The sequence below is a fragment of the Nipponia nippon genome, unplaced genomic scaffold (genome assembly GCF_047370975.1).
Source record: "Nipponia nippon isolate SJK-2023a ecotype South Korea unplaced genomic scaffold, ASM4737097v1 scaffold_27, whole genome shotgun sequence".
NCBI classification, from domain to species: Eukaryota; Metazoa; Chordata; class Aves; order Pelecaniformes; family Threskiornithidae; genus Nipponia; species Nipponia nippon.
Window position 1 is genome coordinate 4,339,654 of NW_028262344.1, and position 20,129 is coordinate 4,359,782.

The 20,129-nt window shown below is 63.7% G+C and overlaps 1 protein-coding gene across 2 annotated transcripts; it reads right to left on the bottom strand.

Annotated features, from left to right (window-relative positions):
- Nucleotides 1-624: 624 nt before the first annotated feature.
- TCF7L1 (transcription factor 7 like 1) lies at nt 625-19,011 on the bottom strand. 2 transcript variants are annotated; one of them, XM_087762776.1, is made up of 12 exons: nt 18,713-19,011; nt 18,574-18,634; nt 17,557-17,687; nt 5,222-5,305; nt 4,937-5,069; nt 4,240-4,342; nt 3,845-3,928; nt 3,243-3,386; nt 3,012-3,171; nt 2,618-2,725; nt 2,213-2,273; nt 627-2,139 (listed from the first exon to the last, which is right to left on the bottom strand). In XM_087762776.1, exons 1-12 carry the CDS (start codon nt 18,914-18,916, stop codon nt 1,673-1,675), a joined length of 1,740 nt encoding a protein of 579 aa, XP_087618902.1. In that variant the 5' UTR covers nt 18,917-19,011; the 3' UTR covers nt 627-1,672. The 2 variants fall into 2 exon arrangements, with proteins under 2 accessions (XP_087618901.1, XP_087618902.1); XM_087762775.1 differs by having other exon boundaries at nt 625-2,139; nt 18,574-19,011.
- Nucleotides 19,012-20,129: the final 1,118 nt, after the last annotated feature.

Below are 20,129 nucleotides of genomic sequence, written 5' to 3' on the forward strand. Positions count from 1 at the left end.
TCCAGCTTGCTAAAAATACTTCCCCCGTGGCTTCTCACACCAGCTCGGCACTGGAAAGGAAAAGAGAAATGTCACAACAGGAGGCGAAGGCATCATTTATTCCACCAACTGAGCAAAAAGCACCCACCAAACTGAGAGCCAGAGGGCCAGCAGCCATGGGAAGGGCTCAGCCCATCACTGACAGGGACGGCTTGGACGTTGCCCACCGCCACGGGCTGGGAGCCCGAGGACACCACGGTCCCCAAACGCAGCACTGGTGCAGGTAGAGAGGAGCCAGGCTGGGGCCTGGGAAATGGAAATCGGCCAAGAAATTCAGAAAGGGGAACGAAACGGGACTATAAACACCATGAATCACCTTTGGGCAGGCACAGCTTGGAAAGAAATCTGCAACAGAAAACAAAATTGCGGCTTTCGACAGGAAAACTTTGAGATAGTTATTTTTCCTGTTAAAAATATAGGGAGACGGAAGAGTCTCGATGAGCTCAAGTGTTGAAATGACCGAGAACTTCAGATGGACTGAAAATCCACTGGGTGACCCTGGGTTGCTTTTGCGAAGGTCCTTTTTCATCCTAATCTGTCTTTTCATCCCTGCTTTGGAAGAAGCAGGCCCAGGGCATCCTGCAGTTCCCGGCCACGAGACACGCACCCCACTACCTCGTGCTCCTCGGCTTCTCAGGCGCCCCCGAACCGGGGTACCTAATCCCGCACCCTGCTGCCCGTATCTCGCCAGCAAACCGCACGCTGCCTGCTCGCTCCGTCGCCGGTTTGTGATGGACACCCCAAAATCACCCTGTGCCCATCGATGGAGGCGTCTGGGTGATGCTCTCCAGTGGGGCCATGCCTGGCCCCGCGTCCCGCACCGGGGCTGGACCGGAGCCCCATCCTGAGATGCTTCCCAGGGCACGGCGATGCTCGAGCGCTGGCGGGGAGAGGGTGGCGATGGGCAAGGAGCGAGTGCTTCCCCCACTGACCACGCTCACGCAGCAAGTTGCAGCTGTAGTTTTATTTCCTTTTGTGAAAAATAACAGGGTTCCAGGGAAAACCCCCCCACCCAGGGCTCAGCCCTGGATCCTGCCCACCCCAGCACGACCGCGGGAAGGAGCAGGGCCGACGGCGCAGCATCCTCAGGGCAGGATCCGGCTCCTCGCCGGGACGGAGCGAAGGCCATGACCGTGGCCGGGAGCAGAGCCACAGGACGGGAGGACTTGGGAGCACCTGGAGGCACCGGGTCGGTAGCTGGCGTTTCTGCTCTTGCCTCCGGCACGGAGCGCCGGCCCCAGCTCAACGCCCGCCACGTTCGGTGCCGGCATGCCCATGCATGGGAGCGCCGGGCCGTCAGCATCACCGTGCCCTGCAGCAGCGACGGGCACTCGGCTCCTGCCCACGGTCAGCTCGCAGATTTCCAACGTCAGCAGCTTGTGGAGGGTTTCTTTTCTTTTTTTTTTTTCCTTTTTTTCCTTTTTTTTAATAAAAACGGTCTTTAGGTCGACTGCTGGCAGCAGCTCTGAGCAGAAAGCCCCTTCCTCCAGAGTCTGCTTACAAAAGAGTTCAGAAAGGGTCAAATATTGACCAATAATGGTTTTGGCTGCATATGAATCTTGATTGTGGCTTCTGCAATGTACAGCAGGGAGGGGACGGACGGGACGGGACGAGGGGGGGACGAGTTTTTCCCTTAGTCAGCAGGTTTGGTGACCAGGGAAAGGGGCTGGGTTTGCAGCACGGCCAGGGCAGCCTGCGGGGACGGGATGGCGGCCGCGAAGGACGGAGGCGAGGACAGGAGAGCCGTGGAGGGCACCGAGGTGAAGGGGATGGGTCTGGAGAGGAGTGAGGGTGGGCTGCCGAGGCTCGAGGAGGAGGAAGAGGAGGAAGAGGAAGAGGAGGAAGAAGAGGCGGCTTTGCCCGAGAGGAAGGCGGCCGAATGCACGGTGAGCTGAGCCCTGGCCTCCGGCTTGGTGGTGAGCGAGAGGGGCTGAGCCTGTTCCGAGTGGGTGGCAGCCGGCGCGGCCGGGGACGCCAGGGCGGCCGACGGCGTGGCAGGCGAATCCAGCATGCTGCCGTGGGAGGACGCGGGGCTGTCGCAGGGTTTCTCGGCCGGCAGGTACTGCACGCACGGCTTCTTGCTCTTGGACGCCAGGGAGCCTGGAAACGATGGAGAATGGCGTGAGCGGCCGAAAGCCGGAGGAGGGAGGGGGCTGGCGGGGGGGATACTCACTCTCCGTGTCGTGGCTTTGCTGCTGGGCCAGCTTCTCTCGCTTTCTCTTCTTTTTCTTGCCCTGGAAAATATTATAAAGTCGTTATGTGGCTTTCTGCTACCGAAGAGCCCTTGGTGGCTGCTTGACGGATGAGACCTTGGGGAGAAATGGGGGTGATGGTGCCCAGGGGCAGCTCACAGGGATGCAGGAGCTGCTGAGGGTGGCAGAGCATCCCCCAGGGACCCAGCGCCATCACCCACCACCCCCAGCACCCCAAACACCGACCTCCCCGAGCACGGCAGCAACCTCCCACCAGCCAAACGCCCTGGGAGAGGAGCCATCCGGGAACCCGGCAAGGGGACAGGAGGGGAGGCCTCCTCCCGGCCAGTCCCCATGGCCGCGGGGCTTGGGGGGGCCACACTTACGTAGTTGTCCCGCGCCGACCACGTCGGGTAGAGCTGCGAGTGCAGCTGCCGCTCTTTCCGCGCGAGCTCGTAGTACTTCGCCTGCTCCTCCCGCGACAGCGAGTGCCACTGCAGGGGGGAGAAGAGACCACGCTGCAAACCCCAACGCCACCCTGCAAACCCCAACGCCACGCTGCTGGCCCCGAGGACACACTGCCCTGGGGCTGCAGGGCTCCCAGCCAGCCCCAGCACGTTGTCACCCCATTGCCACCAGCTCCCTGGGACCTCCTGGGCTGGCGATGCCCCAGGACAAGGGATCGAGCCACAGGGAGAGGTGGAGTAAAGGGGGGTTAAAGCCATTTTAAGGTCACAAACAGGCAGCATGCAAAGGCAGTGCCGAGGGAGATGCCCGTACCCGTCTGCCCAGGATCTGGTTGATGGCGGCGCTCTCCTTCAGCGTGCACTCGGCCACCACCTTGGCCCTCATCTCCTTCATGTACAACATGAAGGCGTTGAGAGGCTTCTTGATGTGGGGTTTCTTCTCCTCCTCCTTCTTCACAGTGACAGGGGATTTCCTGCAACGAGCGGGACGGTGGGTCAGGACAAGCTCCCGGCCCAGGGCCATCCCTTCCCGTCCCTGACTCACGAGTTAGCTCCGGGGCTGACGCTGGGCTGGGTGGGCTCCTGCTTCACGATGGGCGAGACGATGGTGGGGTGCGGGATGCCCGAGGGATGCAGCCCGTGGGTGGGCGGTGGGACCATGTGCGGGGAGAAACGGCTGGACATCAAACTGCAGCGGAGGGAGCGGGAGGGGAGGGCTCGTCAGCTCCCCACGGCCACCAACAGCCCCCGGCTTCCACCCCAAACCCTCCCGAGAACCTCCTGGGCTAAGAGACCACCAGCCCCAACCCAGCTGGGATCTGGTTTTACACTGGATCCTGCCCCAGCTTGCAGGATGGCAACATGGACCCAGCCTAAGCGATGCCCTGAGCCCATGGGAGGTTGCTTTTCCCCCACAGAATCACCTGTGGGGACCATCTGCACCCTCCCAGGGGTATTTTTGGCCGAGGAGGCCACCACAGCCTCCTGGGGCTGGTCTGTGCCCGTGCAGAGCGGGGTGTCCCTGGGAGCACCCACTACCAATGCTGCTGCAGGGCAGAGTCCGCATCGTCCTCAGGGAAGCGGCCAAAAACCCGCTGCCAGCTCCGGGACGCCCAAGGAGGGTCCCTCGTCCCTGCCGAGACCCACCTGGACATGGAGGCGTTCATGGCGAGGGCGGGGTAGGGGTGCCGAAAGCCGCCGGGAGGGATGGAGTACACGGGCTGTCCTTGCCTGCAAACGCACAAGCTTTAGTGGAAAAGATATCCCTCCCCAATTCACGGGCACCCTCGGACTGCTCCCCGGCCGATCTCCATCCCACTGATTCCCAAAATTTCTGGTGGTGGGGAGTCCCTCCCTTCCCAGCCCCTGGAGCTCTGGGCATCCCACCAAGATCACTGTGGAAAAAGCGGATAAGTGGGAAGAGGAGGAGGCGCTCAGGGGGATGTGGGGTTCGGGGGGACGTGGGGCTCACAGGACCTGCCCGGGGACAGGGACACGGAGGTGGGAGCGAGCCCCTGGCCCAGCGTCGAGCCCATCCTTACTGCGGCACGAGCCAGCCCAGCGGGTGCGGGATCTGGCCCACGGCTCCTGGCGACAGCGGGTAATAGGGGGGCAGCTCGGACGGGTGCGGCGGCCGTGGGATTCCTGTGGAGGGAGGGAGGGACGAAGGGGAAGCGGTGTTAAAACGTGGACATGGCAGCCTCCGAGCACCCTGTCTGCCTCTGAGCACCCTCCCTTTGAGCACCCCATCTGCCTCCGAGCACCCCATTTTCCTCCAAGCATCCCATCTCCCTCCGAGCATCCTGTCTCCCTCCGAGCACCCCGTCTCCCTCTGAGCACCCTGTCTCCCTCCGAGCATCCCGTTTCCCTCTGAGCACCCCGTCTCCCTTCGAGCACCCCGTCCCTCTCTGAGCATCCTGTCTGCTGCCATGCATCACATCTCCCTCCCAGCACCCCATCTCCCCGTCTGGAGCACAGGGAGAGGTTGCTGAGATAACCATAACAGAGACCTGGAGGGATCCCCACGCACCCCAACCAAACCTGTGACCAGTCCAGGACCCATCCCTGGCCACCGGCCGCGTCCCCTTCCCACCACCCAGGGACCAGGCTGTGAAAACCATCCGGGAAGCAGAGGGACCATCCAACGGCGAGCACCCCATTCCCAGCACGGCACTGACACCGTCACCATCCCTTTGCTCACCCAAACATGTCCTATTCTGTGTTCCCCCCTGCGCTCACCCGTCTTCGGGTCGATCTCCGGGGAGAGGTGGCCGGGCGGCGAGCCTGGCGAGAAGTGGTCGTTGCTGTAGGTGATGAGCGGCGTCAGCGGGTGCATGTGATGGGCGTGCTGCACCACCGGGACCTTGTTCGACTGCGGGGCAGCAAGGGAGAGCACGTGGGAGGGCGAAACAACGGCCACCCCCCCAAAACCCCGCCATGGGCATCGTATCAGCATCACGGGAGGCTGGAGCAGGGTTTTCCCCCAGGAAACCCAACACCCCCGTGGGATTCGGTTGCTCTTACCAAATGTGCAGGCGAGGGCGAGCGGCTGTCCTTCAGCGTGGCGCCGGCGGGCACGTCCAGCAGCGGCCACTTCATCTGCAGGTACTGCAGGAGAGCCGGGCTGACGCCCTCCGCCAGCCCTGAAACACCCCCGGCCCCAAAACACCCCCCAGCCCCAAAACACCCCGCCAGCCCTGGCTGCACACTCGGCTGGGGACACCCCAACCCATGGAGGACACTGTGGCCTGGTGGCAAGGGGGTTTTGGGGGCACGCGGGGCTGTTTGCAGCCCTACAAGCCCCTATGGACCCTGTAAGTGGTGCAAAACCCCAAATGATGCAAAGCCCCAAATCCTAAATCCCAAATCTCCACCCCAAATGGTGCAAAACCCCAAACCTCCACCCCAAATGATGAAAATCCCCAAATCCCCTACCCCAAATCTCTGCTCCAAATGGTGCAAAGCCCCAAATCCCAAATCCCTGCCCCAAATGGTGCAAATCCCAAAGTTCTGTGCTGGCTTGCCGGGAGCCACGAGCCCCCACCTGCCCTCCCCACAACTCTCCACCTGCCTGCACCGATGCCGCCTTTCCCTATCCCAAACCCAGACTTTCTGGGACAAGGCGATGCCCGGCGCAGCACAGCATGAGCCGTGATCGCCCGTGGGGCTCAGCCCTGGGGTGGTCCCCGTGCCCTCCCTGTCCCCGGTCCCCAGGGCACCAGCACCAACCCCAAACTGCCAGAGTGCGAGAAACCAGCCCAATATTGCAACGAGGGGTGGGGGGAGACAAAGACGGGGCTTTTTTGGGGCTTTTCCCCCTCTCTGGGTTAAACCTTGCTGCAACCCAAGGGTTTGTCTCCCTGGCACTGGACGTAAGCGGCCCCCGAAAGAAAGGTGCTTTGTGTTGTGTTTTTCGGCAGAGGGGGGCCGGAGGCATTTCCCGGCAGACGGCGGGAGGGAGGCGCGTCCCGCGAGATGCCGGGGCTGGGGAATGTGGCCTGGACGGGCCGCAGCTGCGCGCAGGAATTTCCCTGCCGTACAAACCTTCCTGATCCGAAGCAGCTGGAAGGAAAACCCAGCGAGGAGCTGCGGGGAGCGTTAACTCTTCCACGGCGGGACAGATGCATCGGCGCGTGCATTGCCTCCTGCGGCCCCCCAAAGCGTCCTCTGTCCCCCCAGCATTGCCTCCCCCTTTTCCCCAGTCTCCAGCGTCCCCCTCTGCATCTCCAGCATCCCCCCTGCACCCCCTCCTCCACTTCCAGTACACCCCGGCATCCATTCTGCATCTCCTGCATCCCCTCCTGCAACTCCAGTATCCCCCTTGCTCCTCCAGTATCCCCCCCCCATCTTCAGTATCCCCTCCTCCACCCCCAGTATCCCCCTCATCTCCAGTATCCCCCCTCCATCTCCAGTATCCCCCTCCATCTCCAGTATCCCCCACCCCGCATTTCCAGTACTCCCTTGGTCTCCAGTATCTCCAGTATCCCCCCAGCACCCCATCATCACGCCCCCTTCCTGCCGGCACTCGGCCCCGCACCGCCGGCCCCCCGCACCCTCTGCTGAGCCACAACCCCACACCACCTCCCAGCAGCCCGGCAAAGCCGGGAGAAGACACGGCACTGCTCATGGGGACGATCCCGCTGGCAAACTGCAGCCACCCTGTGCCGACGGCACTGCCACGAAGGTGCCGCAGGAAACCCCGCCGGCCGCGGCACGGTCCCGACGAAGCCCAATATGGGGATTTCCCATGACCCAACCGTTCCCGCAGCCACCAGCATGGGGGATCCCCTAAAAACCTGCTTCACCGCCTAAACCAAGCACCCCACGTCCCATCCCCATCCCGCGCACAGGGATGCTCCAGCATCCCGATGCCTCCACGCGCTCTCCCCGGGGAGATTTTTGGCACCAGTGGGATAATAGCGGCAAGACGGAGCCGTCGGTGCTGGGGAGCCGTAACCAGATCTGGCCCTCAGCCGCTCCGCCGAAGGCCGGTTGCGGAGGAGGCAGGGAGCCAGGGCGCTGTGCACGCTCGGAGCACGCTTGGTATGCGAGCGGCCCCGTGACCCGCGCGGGCTCGCGCCATGACCTGCCGCACACCCTGCGCGCCCCAGTACAGTAGGAGCCGTTTCCTGAAGCGCTGGCTTTGATGCGTCCTCCAAATCTGGGTGATCAAAGGCGACGGGCTGCGGCGGGGAAGCCCTGGGGTCTGGCTGCCATACAACTCCGGGCTGGTTCCAAACAGCCGAGCGCTGCTGCTGCCGCCCCGCGCGCCACCGAAGCTGCAGCGTCGTGTGGACGGGGAGAGGGTTTTGGCTCGAGATGCTCCCGGGTGAGGCATGAGGCGCCCCGGCGTTCCCGCGGCCATAGCTGGGCGATGCACAAGGTGCCCTGAGCATCCTTACATCCACGCCGGGGTGATGCGTGAGGTGCCCTGAGCATCCCCGTAGCCACGCCAGGACGATGTACCGGGTGCCCCAACATCCCTGCGGCCCTGCCAGCGCCATGCAGGGGATGCCCCGATATCCCCATGGCTGCACTGGGGCACCGCGCGAGATACCCCAACGTCTCCACGATGGTACACAGGGCGACGCGCGAGGTATCCCAACATCTCCACGATGGTACACAGGGCGACGTGCGAGGTATCCCAACATCTCCACGATGGTACACAGGGCAACACACAGGATGCCCTGGGCACCCCCAGGGCTGTACCTGGGTGATGCACAAGATGTCCCGACATCCCTATGTCCACGCCCAGGGCGAGGCACAAGGTGCCTGGAGCATCCCTGCAGCCGCACCAGGGTGACGCACGGGAAGCCCCAACATCCCCATGGCTGTGCCCAGCCAACGTGCCCTAAGTGTCCCCGTGGCTGTGCTGGGGTGACACACGAGATGTCCCGACGTCCCCACGACCACGCCTGGGGTGATACACAAGATGCCCTGAGCATCCCCATGGCTGTGCTTGGGTGATGCGTGAGATGTCCTGACATCCCTATGACCGTCACGGGATGCCCCGAGCATCGTGTGTGCCTGGGTGACGCACGAGATGTCCCGACATCCCCAGGGCGATGCACGCGGTGCCCGGAGCATCCCTGCAGCCACGGCAGGGTGACACACGGGACATCCCAGCCTCCCCGCAGCTGTACCCATCCAAGACACGAGGTGCCCTGGGCATCCATGGCTGCGCTGGGACAGCACACGAGATATCCCGACGTCCCCATGATCGTGCCCGTGGTGACACGCTGGATGCCCTGAGCATCCCCGGAGCCACACTCGGACGATGCACGCAGTGCCCCGCCATCCCTACCGCCGTGCCGAGGCGACGCCACGCGTGGTCCCCCGCCATCCCCGGGGCCGTGCCGGGGCGAGGCAGGAGATGCCCCCCGCGTCCCCGACGGGCGCCTTCGGCTCCGCCTCGCCGTCCCCTGCCCGCTGCCCCCATCACAAAGGGGGCTTTCTCGTCTATTCTGTAAGCGGAGAAGCCGCTGGGGGACGGCGGCTGGGGAAAGGCCGGGTATATAAAAGGCTGCTTCTCATTTTGAAGCCGTTTCAGGAGGCCGGGGAGGGGAGAGGAAGGGGGGGACCCTTTCAAAATATACAAAGAGGGGGGGAGCTGGCGAACGGTTCAGTGGTAATGTGGAAAAATGAAGCCCCCCCGGCTTCCCCTCGGCCCCAGCCTGGACACAGCTCCCACTGTACCACCACGTGCGGGAGCCGCGCGCGAGCGGCAGATTGGAGCTATTTAAAAAAAAAAGAAAAAAAAAGGAGAAAATAGTTGAAAATCGGTCACATTCCAGAGAGATTAGAGCAAGTTCTGGTTCCTCGTTACCAGCCACCCCCCAATTAAAAGCAGGGAGTTAACCCCTTCCCTGCCGGAGCTGTAGGACCACAATGAAGCCTCCTGTCTGTCTGTCCGTCCCCTCCCCGGGGTGGGGTAAGCCCCCGCCGGCAGCCACCCACGGCCCCAGCAGCCGGAGGAAGGGCTGGCGGCGGCGGCGTGCCGGGGACCGGCGTGCCGGGGGGGCCGTGCCGCGTGGCGGCGGCGGCGTTTTCCCTCCACGCTCGGGGAGGAGGTGCAAACGCCGCGGGATCCCCTAATGCCCAATTAGGGTCTTTAATGAGCGGATTTCCTCTCCTCTTCCGCGCGCGGGGCTCGATCCCGCCTGAGACGTTTTCCCTGGGAAGGGGGAAAAGCGCCGCTGGAGAAGTCCTGGCTGGTGGCAGGGCCGGTGTTGTGCGTCCCAGCATTGCGTGGCCTGGCGTTACGCGTCCCACTGTTGCGTGTCCCAGCATCGCATGTCCTGGCGTTGTATGTCCAGGCGTCACGTGTCCCAGGACTGCCGATCTTGGCGTTATGTGTCCCGGCTTCACGTGTCCCAGCATCGCGTATTGGCATTGCGTGTCCTGGCATTACATGTCCCAGCGTTGTGTGTCCCAGGATTGCATGTCCCGGTGTTGTGTGTCTTGGTGTTGCGTGTCCCAGCATCTCAAATCCCAGGATCGCATGTCCCAGTCTCACGTGTCTCGGCATCACATGGATCATATGTCCCAGGACTGCAGATCCTGGCATTGCGTGTCCCGGGATTGCATGTCCTGGCATCTCATGTCATGGCATCGCGTATCCCAGCATCGCATGTCCCGGGATTGCATGTCCCGGCATCGTGCGTCCCAGGATTGCGTATCCCAGCGTTGCCTGTCCTCCTGATGTTGCGCATCCCGGCGTCGCACATCCCAACGTCATTTGTCCCGATGTTGCGTGTCCCACTGAGACAGCACAGGGTCACAGCAGGCTCCTCTCATTTTGGGTGAGAAAAGTCCCTTTGGGACCCGAGCTGACGGTTTTCCGGGTAAAATGCTGCGCACAGGCGCCGGGGGCGGAAAGCCTCCGCGCTGGCTTTTCCCTTCGCCTGCGCGGGCTCCAGCCCAGAGATGAGCCTGCAGGAACCACCGGCGCCGTGGAGAAGATCCACGCGATGCTGGCACCCGGCCACTTCGTCCCCATCCCAAAAACCCCACAGGCGAGCTGGAAAGCATCCGGGGAAGCATCCCGCTGGCGCATCCCCGATGTCCATCCCTCCCACGCCACCTCCGTCCCCGGGAGCCGCCTGGGGCAGGTGGTGGGGGACGGCAACCCCAAATTGCCCATCCCCGTGCCATCCCCTTTTTCCAGCCCAAATTCCCGGGGCTTTGCAAAGCCTCCGGGCTCGGCAAGCCTGAACGCGGCCCTGCCGCGGCCCCCGCCGATCCCCCCGGCCCTCCTCGCTCCCAGCCTGTTTACACAGCTGCGGGATAACTGACAGCGCGCCCTTCCCCCTCCTGCCGCCGCTCCGGCCCTTTTTCCCCCAAAATACGGCAAATGGGGTCTTGTGGGATGTTTAATGGAACCCCCGAAAATCTTCATCCGGGTATTGGATGCTCCGGTCCCACAGCATCCCAAGATCCCAGCGCTGAGCAGCATCACCGCCTCTTTTGGGTTAAAACCAACCAAGTTTGGCTCCTAACAGCACAGGCGGTCAGAGAGAGATGCGATTTTTGAGGGAAATGAGTTTTCTACATTGTCTTATTTGATAAAACTTCGTGCCTGGGAGCAAAAAGCTGGAAACCCCCCAGACTTCCCCGGCAGGAGGTGCCGGGGCTGCTGTGGAGGAGGTCTGGGTGCAAAGGGAGATGTGGGGAGGGGCTGTGGGTGCTGAGCCCCAAAAAAGGGGGGAAATAGGGGAGGAGGGAAGGGGGAAAGGGGGGAAGGGAAAAAAGGGGGGAAAGGGGGGGAAAAGGGAGAAAAAGAGGGAAGGAGGAAGAGGGAGAAGGGGGGAAAGGGGAGGAAGGGGGGAAAGGGGGGAAAGGGGGGAAAAGGGGGGGAAGGGGGGGAAAAGGGGGGAAAAGGGGGGGCAAAGGGGGGCAAAGGGGGGCAAAGGGGGGAAACCCCTCCTTCCTGGAAGCAATCAGAGGCCAGGGGAAGAGAGTCGCGCTTTGAGGGAAGAGGAAAGCGAACGGGCCGGCAACACCCCAGCCATGGGGTTTTGGTCCGTGTGGAGCTGGAAATGACGGCAAGGAAGGGACCGGAGAGAAATGGAACAAGGGGACCTGGTTTCTTGCCTTCCTGCACCAGGTCTCAGGTGTCCTTCAAGCTCGAAGAAATCACCTTAATGCCCAAGAAAAAGGGGAAAAACCAAAAAGCATCCTGGCCCCGCACGGCCCATCGCCCGTCCCACATCCCCGCGCGGGGAACCGCCGCGTTCCGCTTCCCCGCGGATAATTAGGGAGGGAGAAATCCCAATTACAGCTGGGATTTACAGCCCAAGAAACAAGCCGTAAATCCTCGCCCCCCTCTCCCTGCCTCGCTCCCCTCCGAGCTGCTTCCCAGCCAAATAATCTCCTCCAGATGTTGGCCGCGAACGCCGGGATGGCGGTTTCCAGCAGGGACGAGACCTTTGGGGGGGTCTCCTGCATCCCTGCATCCCACCAAGGAGAACCCCAAAAGTTCCTGGTGGGGTTATTTCTTTTCCCATCGGGGTTTTTAAAGGGCTGCAAAGGGGCGATACGGGGCGCGATGCTACGGCTCGGGTTGTCCCCGCAGCTCGCGGTGTCCCCTCCCGGCATTTCTAGGGCGACAGAAGCCAGAAGGCTGTCCCAGGTGGGGACACTGACTCGGGGGTGGGAACGGGTGCAGCACTGGGAGTTTGCAACCCCTCAATAAAGGATGCTCGACCGTTCCCGCGACACAGCCCAAACCCGTCAGTCGGTGGCATGCAGACACCGGCACGAACCAGGTGGGAAATGCCAACGGCGCCAGGATGGGAAACCAGAAAAAAAGGCTGGGAGCTGAAAAATAAGCCAAAAAAACCCCATTTGGGATGAGCTCGGAGAGGCAGCGCTTAAAGCCGACCTCATCTCCAGCCACAGATCCCTGTGTCGCCGCGCCGGGGATGCCAGGTGGCATCTGCTGAACAGCTTGACCCCAGCCGCAGCTCCGCGGAGGAAGGCGGGATGGGAGGGATGGAAGGAAGCGGGATGGAGCTGGAGCATGGCCAGGATGCCGGCCGAGCTGGCTCCCGGGCAGCTCGTGGGGCACAGCCTCATCCCAAAGCCACCTTGGCGCGGGGATGCCCCGAGCATCCTCCACGTGTGGACGTCCCAAGCACCCCTCGCTTGTGGATATCACCAGCATCCCTCACCTATGGGTGCCCTGAGCATCCCTCACCCAGGGGTGCCCTGAGCATCCCCCATGCATGGCCGCCCCGAGCATCCCTTGCCCGCGGATACCCCCAGCATCCCTCGCCCATGGGCACCCCGAGCATCCCTCACGCACCCACCCAGCCATTGAAAAAGAAACAAGCGGCACAAGCTGGGACCCCCAACCGCCAGCAGTTCCCTCCCCGCTCCCCAAACCTGGCGGCAACAAGTTTTCCCCGCTGCCCCGAGGCTTTTGTCTGCAGCTTTCAGCTCCCGTCCATCACGCTGAATGGCTCCATTCATCCCGCATTCAGGCGGCGGCTGCATCCGCGCCGGGGGGATCCCAGCGGGTGCAAAGGGCTCATCCCCGCCCTGGCAAAAAAAATCCCGCCGGCTCCGAAGCCCCCCCTGGAGCATCCCTGGTCTCGGGGGGGACGTGACATGTGATGCCCAGCCGGGAAAGGTTGCTTTAATGGACGTTAGCATGTGTAAAATGTTTAAGATCCCATCCAAGGTATGGGGATGATGGGAAAAGTCACTCGAAGCCACACTGCCACAGAAATTTGGGGTGAAGAGGGTCCCGTCGCTGTGCTGTGCCCCCGCCGGCCACAAAGCCCAGGATTTTGGGGGCTGACCCCTCTGGAGGTGCATCCCTGCGTCCTGCCGGGCGATGCTGCGCCCAGGCTCAGGGGAGCACCAAGGGAGTCCCGTACCCCTGGCAGCACCCATGGGACACCAGGGGGTCCCACACCCCCCTGGCAGCATCCATGGGATGCCGGGGGGTCACGAACCCCCCGGCAGCATCCAGGGGACACGAGCTCACCCAGCGTCACAGCCTGCCTACCTCCTCTGCCACAGCTCCGGGCGGGATTCCCGGGGCTCAGGGACTCCCGGGGTGCACACACAGGGTGACATCGCTGCCAAAAAACACCCCAAAAAAGACGCAAGCCGTGAAGCCGCACATCATCCTCACCCCTTCCTCCTCCTCCGCGGGGCACCTTCACCCAGCCCGTCACAGCCCAACCCATCCCCTCTCCCCCCAAAACACCCTCAAACCCGGCACGAGCACGGAGAGAGGGGACCCGGCGCGAGCCCGACCTCCCCCTGCCCTTAACCCTCCTCTTCCTCCGGCCGGGATGCGCCGGGCGCTTCTCTCCGGGTTCCTCTTTCCCCCGCTCCCGCCAGCGACTTCAAGGAAGAAAAACTAATGAAAAGCAGCTGCTCAGAATACCAGAAAGATGATGAATGCGCGTTAAGTCCCCTTAACAAAACCAGGTCTTATGAGAGTCGCCCGGAGCACTTACTTCATTGCTTTAATTTGGGAATCGTGTTGGAAAAGGGAGGGAGGAGGGAGAAGTTAGGGGGGTTTAGTGGAAACCTCCTGGAGGTCTCATTTAGCCCCCCAAAAAAAAGAAAACCCAGGGTAATTAGCCGAATAGCATAATTAAGGAGGAGACATAAAGGAGCCATTGTGTGCAAAGGCTCAACAGGCCGGAGCACCTCGAGTGGGGAAACTGAGGCACGGGGCGGGTTCGCTGCCCGGAGGGACGCATCGGCAGCTGCGCAGGGTGAGATGAAGCAGCCAAAAAGTGTGAAAAATCCTTTTTTTCATAATATTTTCCAGGTGGGGAAGGCAGCCCCTGGCACTGCGGGGGGGGGGGAATCCCAAATAAACCAGCGAATCCCAAGGAGGAGCCCAGAGCGCGACCGGCGAAGGACGAACCGCCGCGGTTAGAGGATGCCGAGCACCGAGCGAGCCCCCGCAGCCGAAAAAAATCCCCCCCATCCCACCACCTCCATCCCGCATCCCGAGGAGCGCACGCCAAAACCCTCTCCGCTCAGCCAGAGCCGCCGCCGGAGCCTCCGGCAAGACCCGCCCGGTTTTCGGAGCAACCCTTTTTCTTGCCAAAAATCTGTATTTTAATCATTTTTCTTGGCAGCCGCACGTTTAAGAGAATATATTTTCTTTTGCAGACAGATATGCCTCTGTATTGCAGCCCGCGTGGGGATCGCGAGCTCATCTCGGGAATGGGGAAGAAAAAGCCGAAACAAGTCCAGGTTATGTTTTTTTCCTCATTTATTTTGGGACCGCAACCCGCCGATGTGCATTAATTACACCGGCGTGCATTAATGACACCGCCGCTGCATCGTTGCAGGGCGCGGGGAGCTGTTTGGGTGCCTCGGCTGAATTTCCACGCCTGAGGAAGGTTCGGGTTTATTTAAATACTCGCCTCCAGACTCGAATTCCTGGGGTTAAACTGCTTTTTTTGAGGAAATAACAACAGTCCCGTGCGAGGGGTTTTTATCCGCCAACGCGTGGTCTCGCCTTCGCCTCCCCGGCGGTGCCATGCCCGGTTTGGGGATGCCGAGCGCCCGGTTCCCGTCCCTTTCCCTCCCCAAGCTGGGGATCGGAGGAGGATACTGGGGTTTGGAGAAGGATACTGGGGTGCGATTTTGCCCCGGTATGGATCCAGCTTGTCCTGCGCTTGGGATAAAAGATGCCAGCTCCAAATGATCCCAATGGGATGGATCCGGCACGGGGGCGACAGGGGCTTGCAGCCGTCCAGCTCGCGGTGCCGGTGCTTGCCCGCAGCTTTTCCTTTCCATCCCACCTTGGGCACCCTCGTGTGTTTGGGAATCGCGGCTCCGATGCTCCCAGGGAACCAAACCCAGCCTCGGGGGTCCCCAGTTCCCGGTGCGCTCCTGGGGAAACCAGGCTAAAATGCTGCTCCGAACGGCAATGCCGTCATGAGACCCTGCCAAATTCCTCTCTGGCTTAGAGGAGCCCCAAAAAACCATCACCCTGGCCAGGAATCACCAGAAAAGTGAAACCGGAGGGGACGCCCCAAATTTCAGGGTCCCATTCGGAAATAACAGGGGCGATATTGGAGTGAAGCGAATTCACCCAGATAACGGGCAGGAGCATCCCGTCGCTCCGGTGCCCGGCAGCCGTGCACGGGGGTGGAGGCGATTCTCCTGGTTTGGGGTGCGTGAAGGCATCGCATTTCCAGATTTCTAAATATTTTCCAGATTTCTAAATCTTTTGGAGCGGAGAGCTGCAAAAGCACCGGCTTGGCCGCCTGTTACTCCAAAAAAGCGGTTTCACCGCTGTCAAGCCACCACCTGCGTCCGCAGGCATGGCCGTCCCCAGCGTCCCTCGCCCGCCCCGCTGCCTCCTCGGAGCATCTCCCAGGCGCAGAGATTATTCGGGTCTGGGTTTTTTTTTTCCCCTCCCAAATCTTCCTTTTTCCCACGGCAGAGTCGCGCGGTTCAATCCGCAGCACCCCGGCTGAGGGATGGCGAGGATGCCGTGGCCGCTGGGATGGCCGGATCCTGCGGATCAGCTCATTTCCTCCAACGGCTGGGGGAAAAAAAGAAGGAAACAGGGAAAAAAAAAAAGCTCCCAGGGCTGCTCGGTGGCCTCCCGCCTCCTACCACCTCCACGCTTCACGTGTCGGGTCTTGCCTCGAAGCCTCCCGGGATGAGGGCGGGCGGCGGATTTGTCGGCGCAGAGCTCGGTGCCCGTGGGCGATGCTGCCGTGCGGGGATGCTGCGCCCGGCCGGATCTGGTGCAGGCTCGGGGATGCTGCGCCCACCTGGATGCGGTCCGGGCTCGCTGGCATGACGGTGTCCCGGGATCCAGGGGATCCCTGCGCTGCCGCTTCGGGGGGAGCACGTGGAAAGGGGGGGTTTTGCCGACCGGCGCAGAGCTCAGACGCTTTCATTGCACGAGTGGCCGCAGGATACGGCGGGGCCTCACCCTGCCCCGGCGGCACAGCCACATTCGGCTCCAAGAGCCCCCCTGCTCGCATCGAGACGTGACATGCGCCCGCAAATCCTCCCAGCACCCCAAGTTTGCCCCCGCCACGCAAGCGCCCCGGGCTCAGCTCCGCACAGAAACGCCCCAATCCGGCGGGATTCGGCCCCGATCCGGCGCTTTCCCAGCCCCACTCATCCCTCCAGCCCTTTTCCAGGTTCAACATCAGCCCGGGTCCAAAACCGGGATGCAACATCCGCTCCTCTCCCAGCCCCTTTTCATTACCCCCCCTTTCTGGGATTCATTAAATCATCATTAGGGGCCGTTTTCTATGAATCCCAACCCCTCTCCCTTTTCGTTATTCCTGATTCCTCGCCGCGGTTTGGGATGGTGGCCAGTTGTGCATCATCTCCAAAACGTAGTAATACCAAAAGTGACAAATTGGGAATACAGCCTTTGCCCGGCACCCGGCCGCCGGCCAGACCGGGGCCATGTATATAGCCCGGCGGCCGGCCGGGGCCCCAGGCTTTGCGCTCGACGGCCATTCAAACCAGTTGCTTCCAATAAAGCGAAAGCAAGAAACCCCCCAAAAATACAGAAAACTCCGCGCAGCACCATCAGAAAGCGGGATCCCGGCCGGCGAGCTCGCGCCGGGGGTTTGAAGCAATTTGGATCGCAGCAACTTTTGCTGTCCTGTATATATTCCATACGGGAGCGCAGGTTCCTATAGAGCCCGGGCAATAATAACGTGCTTAAACCCATCAGGTGTCACCAGCACCGCGGCTGCGGACCGAGAAATCCAGCCAGAAAGCCAGGAGCGTGGCGCGATGCTGCAGCCGGGAGCGGCGGTACCGCGGCCGCGCCGCATCCCCGCCACGGGGGTACCGGGAGGGGAAACTGAGGCAGGGGGAGCCGGGGAGGGAAGGGTCATGTCTCTGAACCGGGTTTGCATTTCTGAACCGGGCTCGTGGCTCCGGCCCAGGCTGCTGTGCGGGATGGTTTGGGTGCTTCGATGCTGTCGAGGTTGGGGGGCTCAGTCCCGCTCTCCTTTGTGCCCCCCCCCCCATGCTCGCTCAATTTGCTTAATCAGTTTTCTAAACGCCAAAGGAGGGACGGACAATGTCAGCCCATTAAGAGCTTTAAAAAGTCGAAGGGAGCCCTTTTAAATAAGAAAAGCGGCGCAGGGGCTCAGGGTCAGGTTTCGGGGCCGGGTGCCCGGGGCCAGCCCCCCCCCTCCCCGGGGTGCACCCCCCTGGAAGGAGCAAGGGGAACCAAAAATACAGGGAATAAACCCCATTTTTTTGGTTTTTTAGCACCAGGCTGTTGCCTTCCTGCGGGATGGGGCGTGAGGCTCCGGGGGCCGCGGCGGGGGCCGAGCACCCCTGACATGGGGGAGCAGGGGGGGCTCGGGGGTCCCCGGGGGGGCACTTACGGTGCGGGCGCCGCCGGGGGAGAGGGCTCCGTTGGCGAGGTAGGGGCTGCCCAGCTCGGGGAGCATCAGGAAGGGGTAGCCGGGGTAGGGGGGGCCCTTAAAAAACCCCCCATCTTGCTGTCGTCTGACCACTGGGGAGAGAAGGAAAGGGGGGGTCAGGAGGCGGCGGGGGAGGATGCTCCCACGGGGGGGGCAAGGATGGGAGCGTGGGGGGGTCGTGGGGGGGTCCCTCTGGGGGTGCCCAAGTCCTTGGGGTGGTCCCTGGTTCTTCTGGGGGGGATCCCAGCTGCGGGAGGGGGGTCCCGGCACCCGTTGCTCCGGGGGGGTCCCGGTTGCAGAGGCAGGGGCGGGTCATAGGTCTGAGCCCCCCACTTGGGGGGCCCGGATAGGTCCCTCTGGGGGTGCCCAAGTCCCTCGGGGGGGTCCCTGGTTCTTCTGGGGGGCTCCCCACTTGGGGGGGCCGGATAGGTCCCTCTGGGGGTGCCCAAGTCCTTCGGGGGGGCCCATGGCGGGGTCCCCGCTTGGGGCGGGGACGGGTAGGTCCCTCTGGGGGTGCCCAAGTCCTTCGGGGGGGTCCCTGGTTCTTCTTGGAGGGTCTCAGCTGCGGGGGGGGTCCCGGTTGCAGAGGGGTTGGGGGGCCGGGCTGGCGGTAAGGGGGGTCCCGGGGGTGCCGGTTCCTCCGGCGGGGGGTTCCCGGTGCGGGTCACTCCCAGAAAGGCCCCAGCTGCGGGGGGTCCCGAGCCCGGTTCCTCCGTGGCGGGGGGCGGAGGCACCGATCCATCCGTGGGGAAGCGACCGGGGGTCGGTTACCGGGAGGGGGGCGGGACCCGGGGCCGGGGGGTCCGGCGCACCGGGGGGACGCGGGGGGACACGGGGGGGACGCGGGGGGGGGGCGCGGGGGGTCCCGCCCGCAGCCGGGGGCGGAAACAAAGAAGTTGGGAAGTGTCGGGTGGTCCCGGGGGATGCGGCGGGGAGCGGGAGCGGGGGGGGCACCGGGGGCGGGAGCGGAGCCGGTACCTTCTGCCAAATAGTCCCGCGGCTTCTGGAAACTTTCCCGGGGCTGCGGGGGCCGCTCCGCCTGCGGGGAGAGGGCGGTGAGCGGGGCCGGGCGGGGGTCGCCTCCCCCCGCTCCCCCTCCGCCAGCCCCCGCGCTCACCTCCGAGTCGGAGCCGGTGCCGGTGCCGGTGCCGGTGCCGCGGTTCTCGGTCTCGCTGACCAAGGAGGACTTCAGCTCGTCCAGGTCCCCGTGGGCCGAACCGCGCCCCGCTCCCTTGTCCTGCTCCTCGCCTTCGTCCTGGAAGGCGATGAGCTCGTCGGGGGCCCCCAGGTCGTCCCCCGCCGCCGGTTCCAGCTGCGGCATGGTGGGGGTCCGGCCCCGCCGCCCGCTCCGGCTCCGCCGGGCCCCCGCCGCCGCCGCCGCCGCCGCCGCCCGGGAGGGTCGGGAATGCGCGGGGCGGCGGGGGAGAGGAGGAGCCCGGCTGCAAACCGACACCGCGGGGCAGGGCAGGGCGATCGCACCGCCCCGCCGCCCGCCGCCGGCTCCGCCGCCCGCCCCGGCCCCGCTCCGAGGGGACCCGGCCCGCTGCCCACCGAGCGCCCGCGGGGCGGCAGCGGCGGCGTGGCCCCGCCGCGTCCGGGGGGTCCCCGGCACCTCCAGGGTCCCTCCATCCCGCCCTGGGCTCCCCATCCCACCCAGAGTCCCCCCGTGCTGTCCAGGGTCCCTCCATCCCACCCTGGGCTCCCCATCCCACCCATCCCATCTGGGTCCCTCCATCCCATCCAGGGTCCCCCCACCCATCTGGGTCCCCCCATCCCGTCCAGGGGCTCCCCAGCATGTCCAGGGGCTCCCTGGCGCCTCCAGGGTCCCTCCATCCCACCCATCCCATCTGGGTCCCTCCATCCCATCCAGGGTCTCCTCACCCATCTGGGTCCCCCCATCTCGTCCAGGGGCTCCCCATCCCATCCAGGGTCCCCCCATCCCATCTGTGTTCCCCCCATCCCATCCAGGGTCCTCCATCCCGTTTGGGTCCCTCCATCCCGTCCAGGGGCTCCCCAGCATGTCCAGGGGCTCCGTGGCACATCCAGGGTCCCTCCATCCCACCCACAGTCTCCCCATCCCATCCAGGGTCCCCTCATCCCATCTGAGTCCCCCCATCCCATCCGGGGTCCCCCATCCGATGTGGGGTCCCCCATCCTGTCCAGGGTCCCCTCATCCCATCCAGGGTTCCTCTAACCCATCCAGGGTGCCCCATCTGAGGTTCCCCCATCCCATCCAGGGTGTCACCTCCCACACGGGTGTCCCCATCCTGTCCAGGGTCCCTCCATCCCACCCAGGACGCCCCATCCCATCTGGGTACCCCCATCCTGCTTAAGTCGTCCCTACCCTGCCCCATCCTCTTCAGGTGCCCCTATCCTACCTGGGTGCCGCCCTCCCACCCAAGGTGCCCCCATCCCACCAGGGTGCCCCCGTCACCCACACCAGCTCAGAGAGGGCTCCCCATCCCACCCCACGCCGGGAGCAGGGTGCCAGGGTGCCACCATGGTGCCCGTCTAGCTCCAAGCCAGCCTGGAGG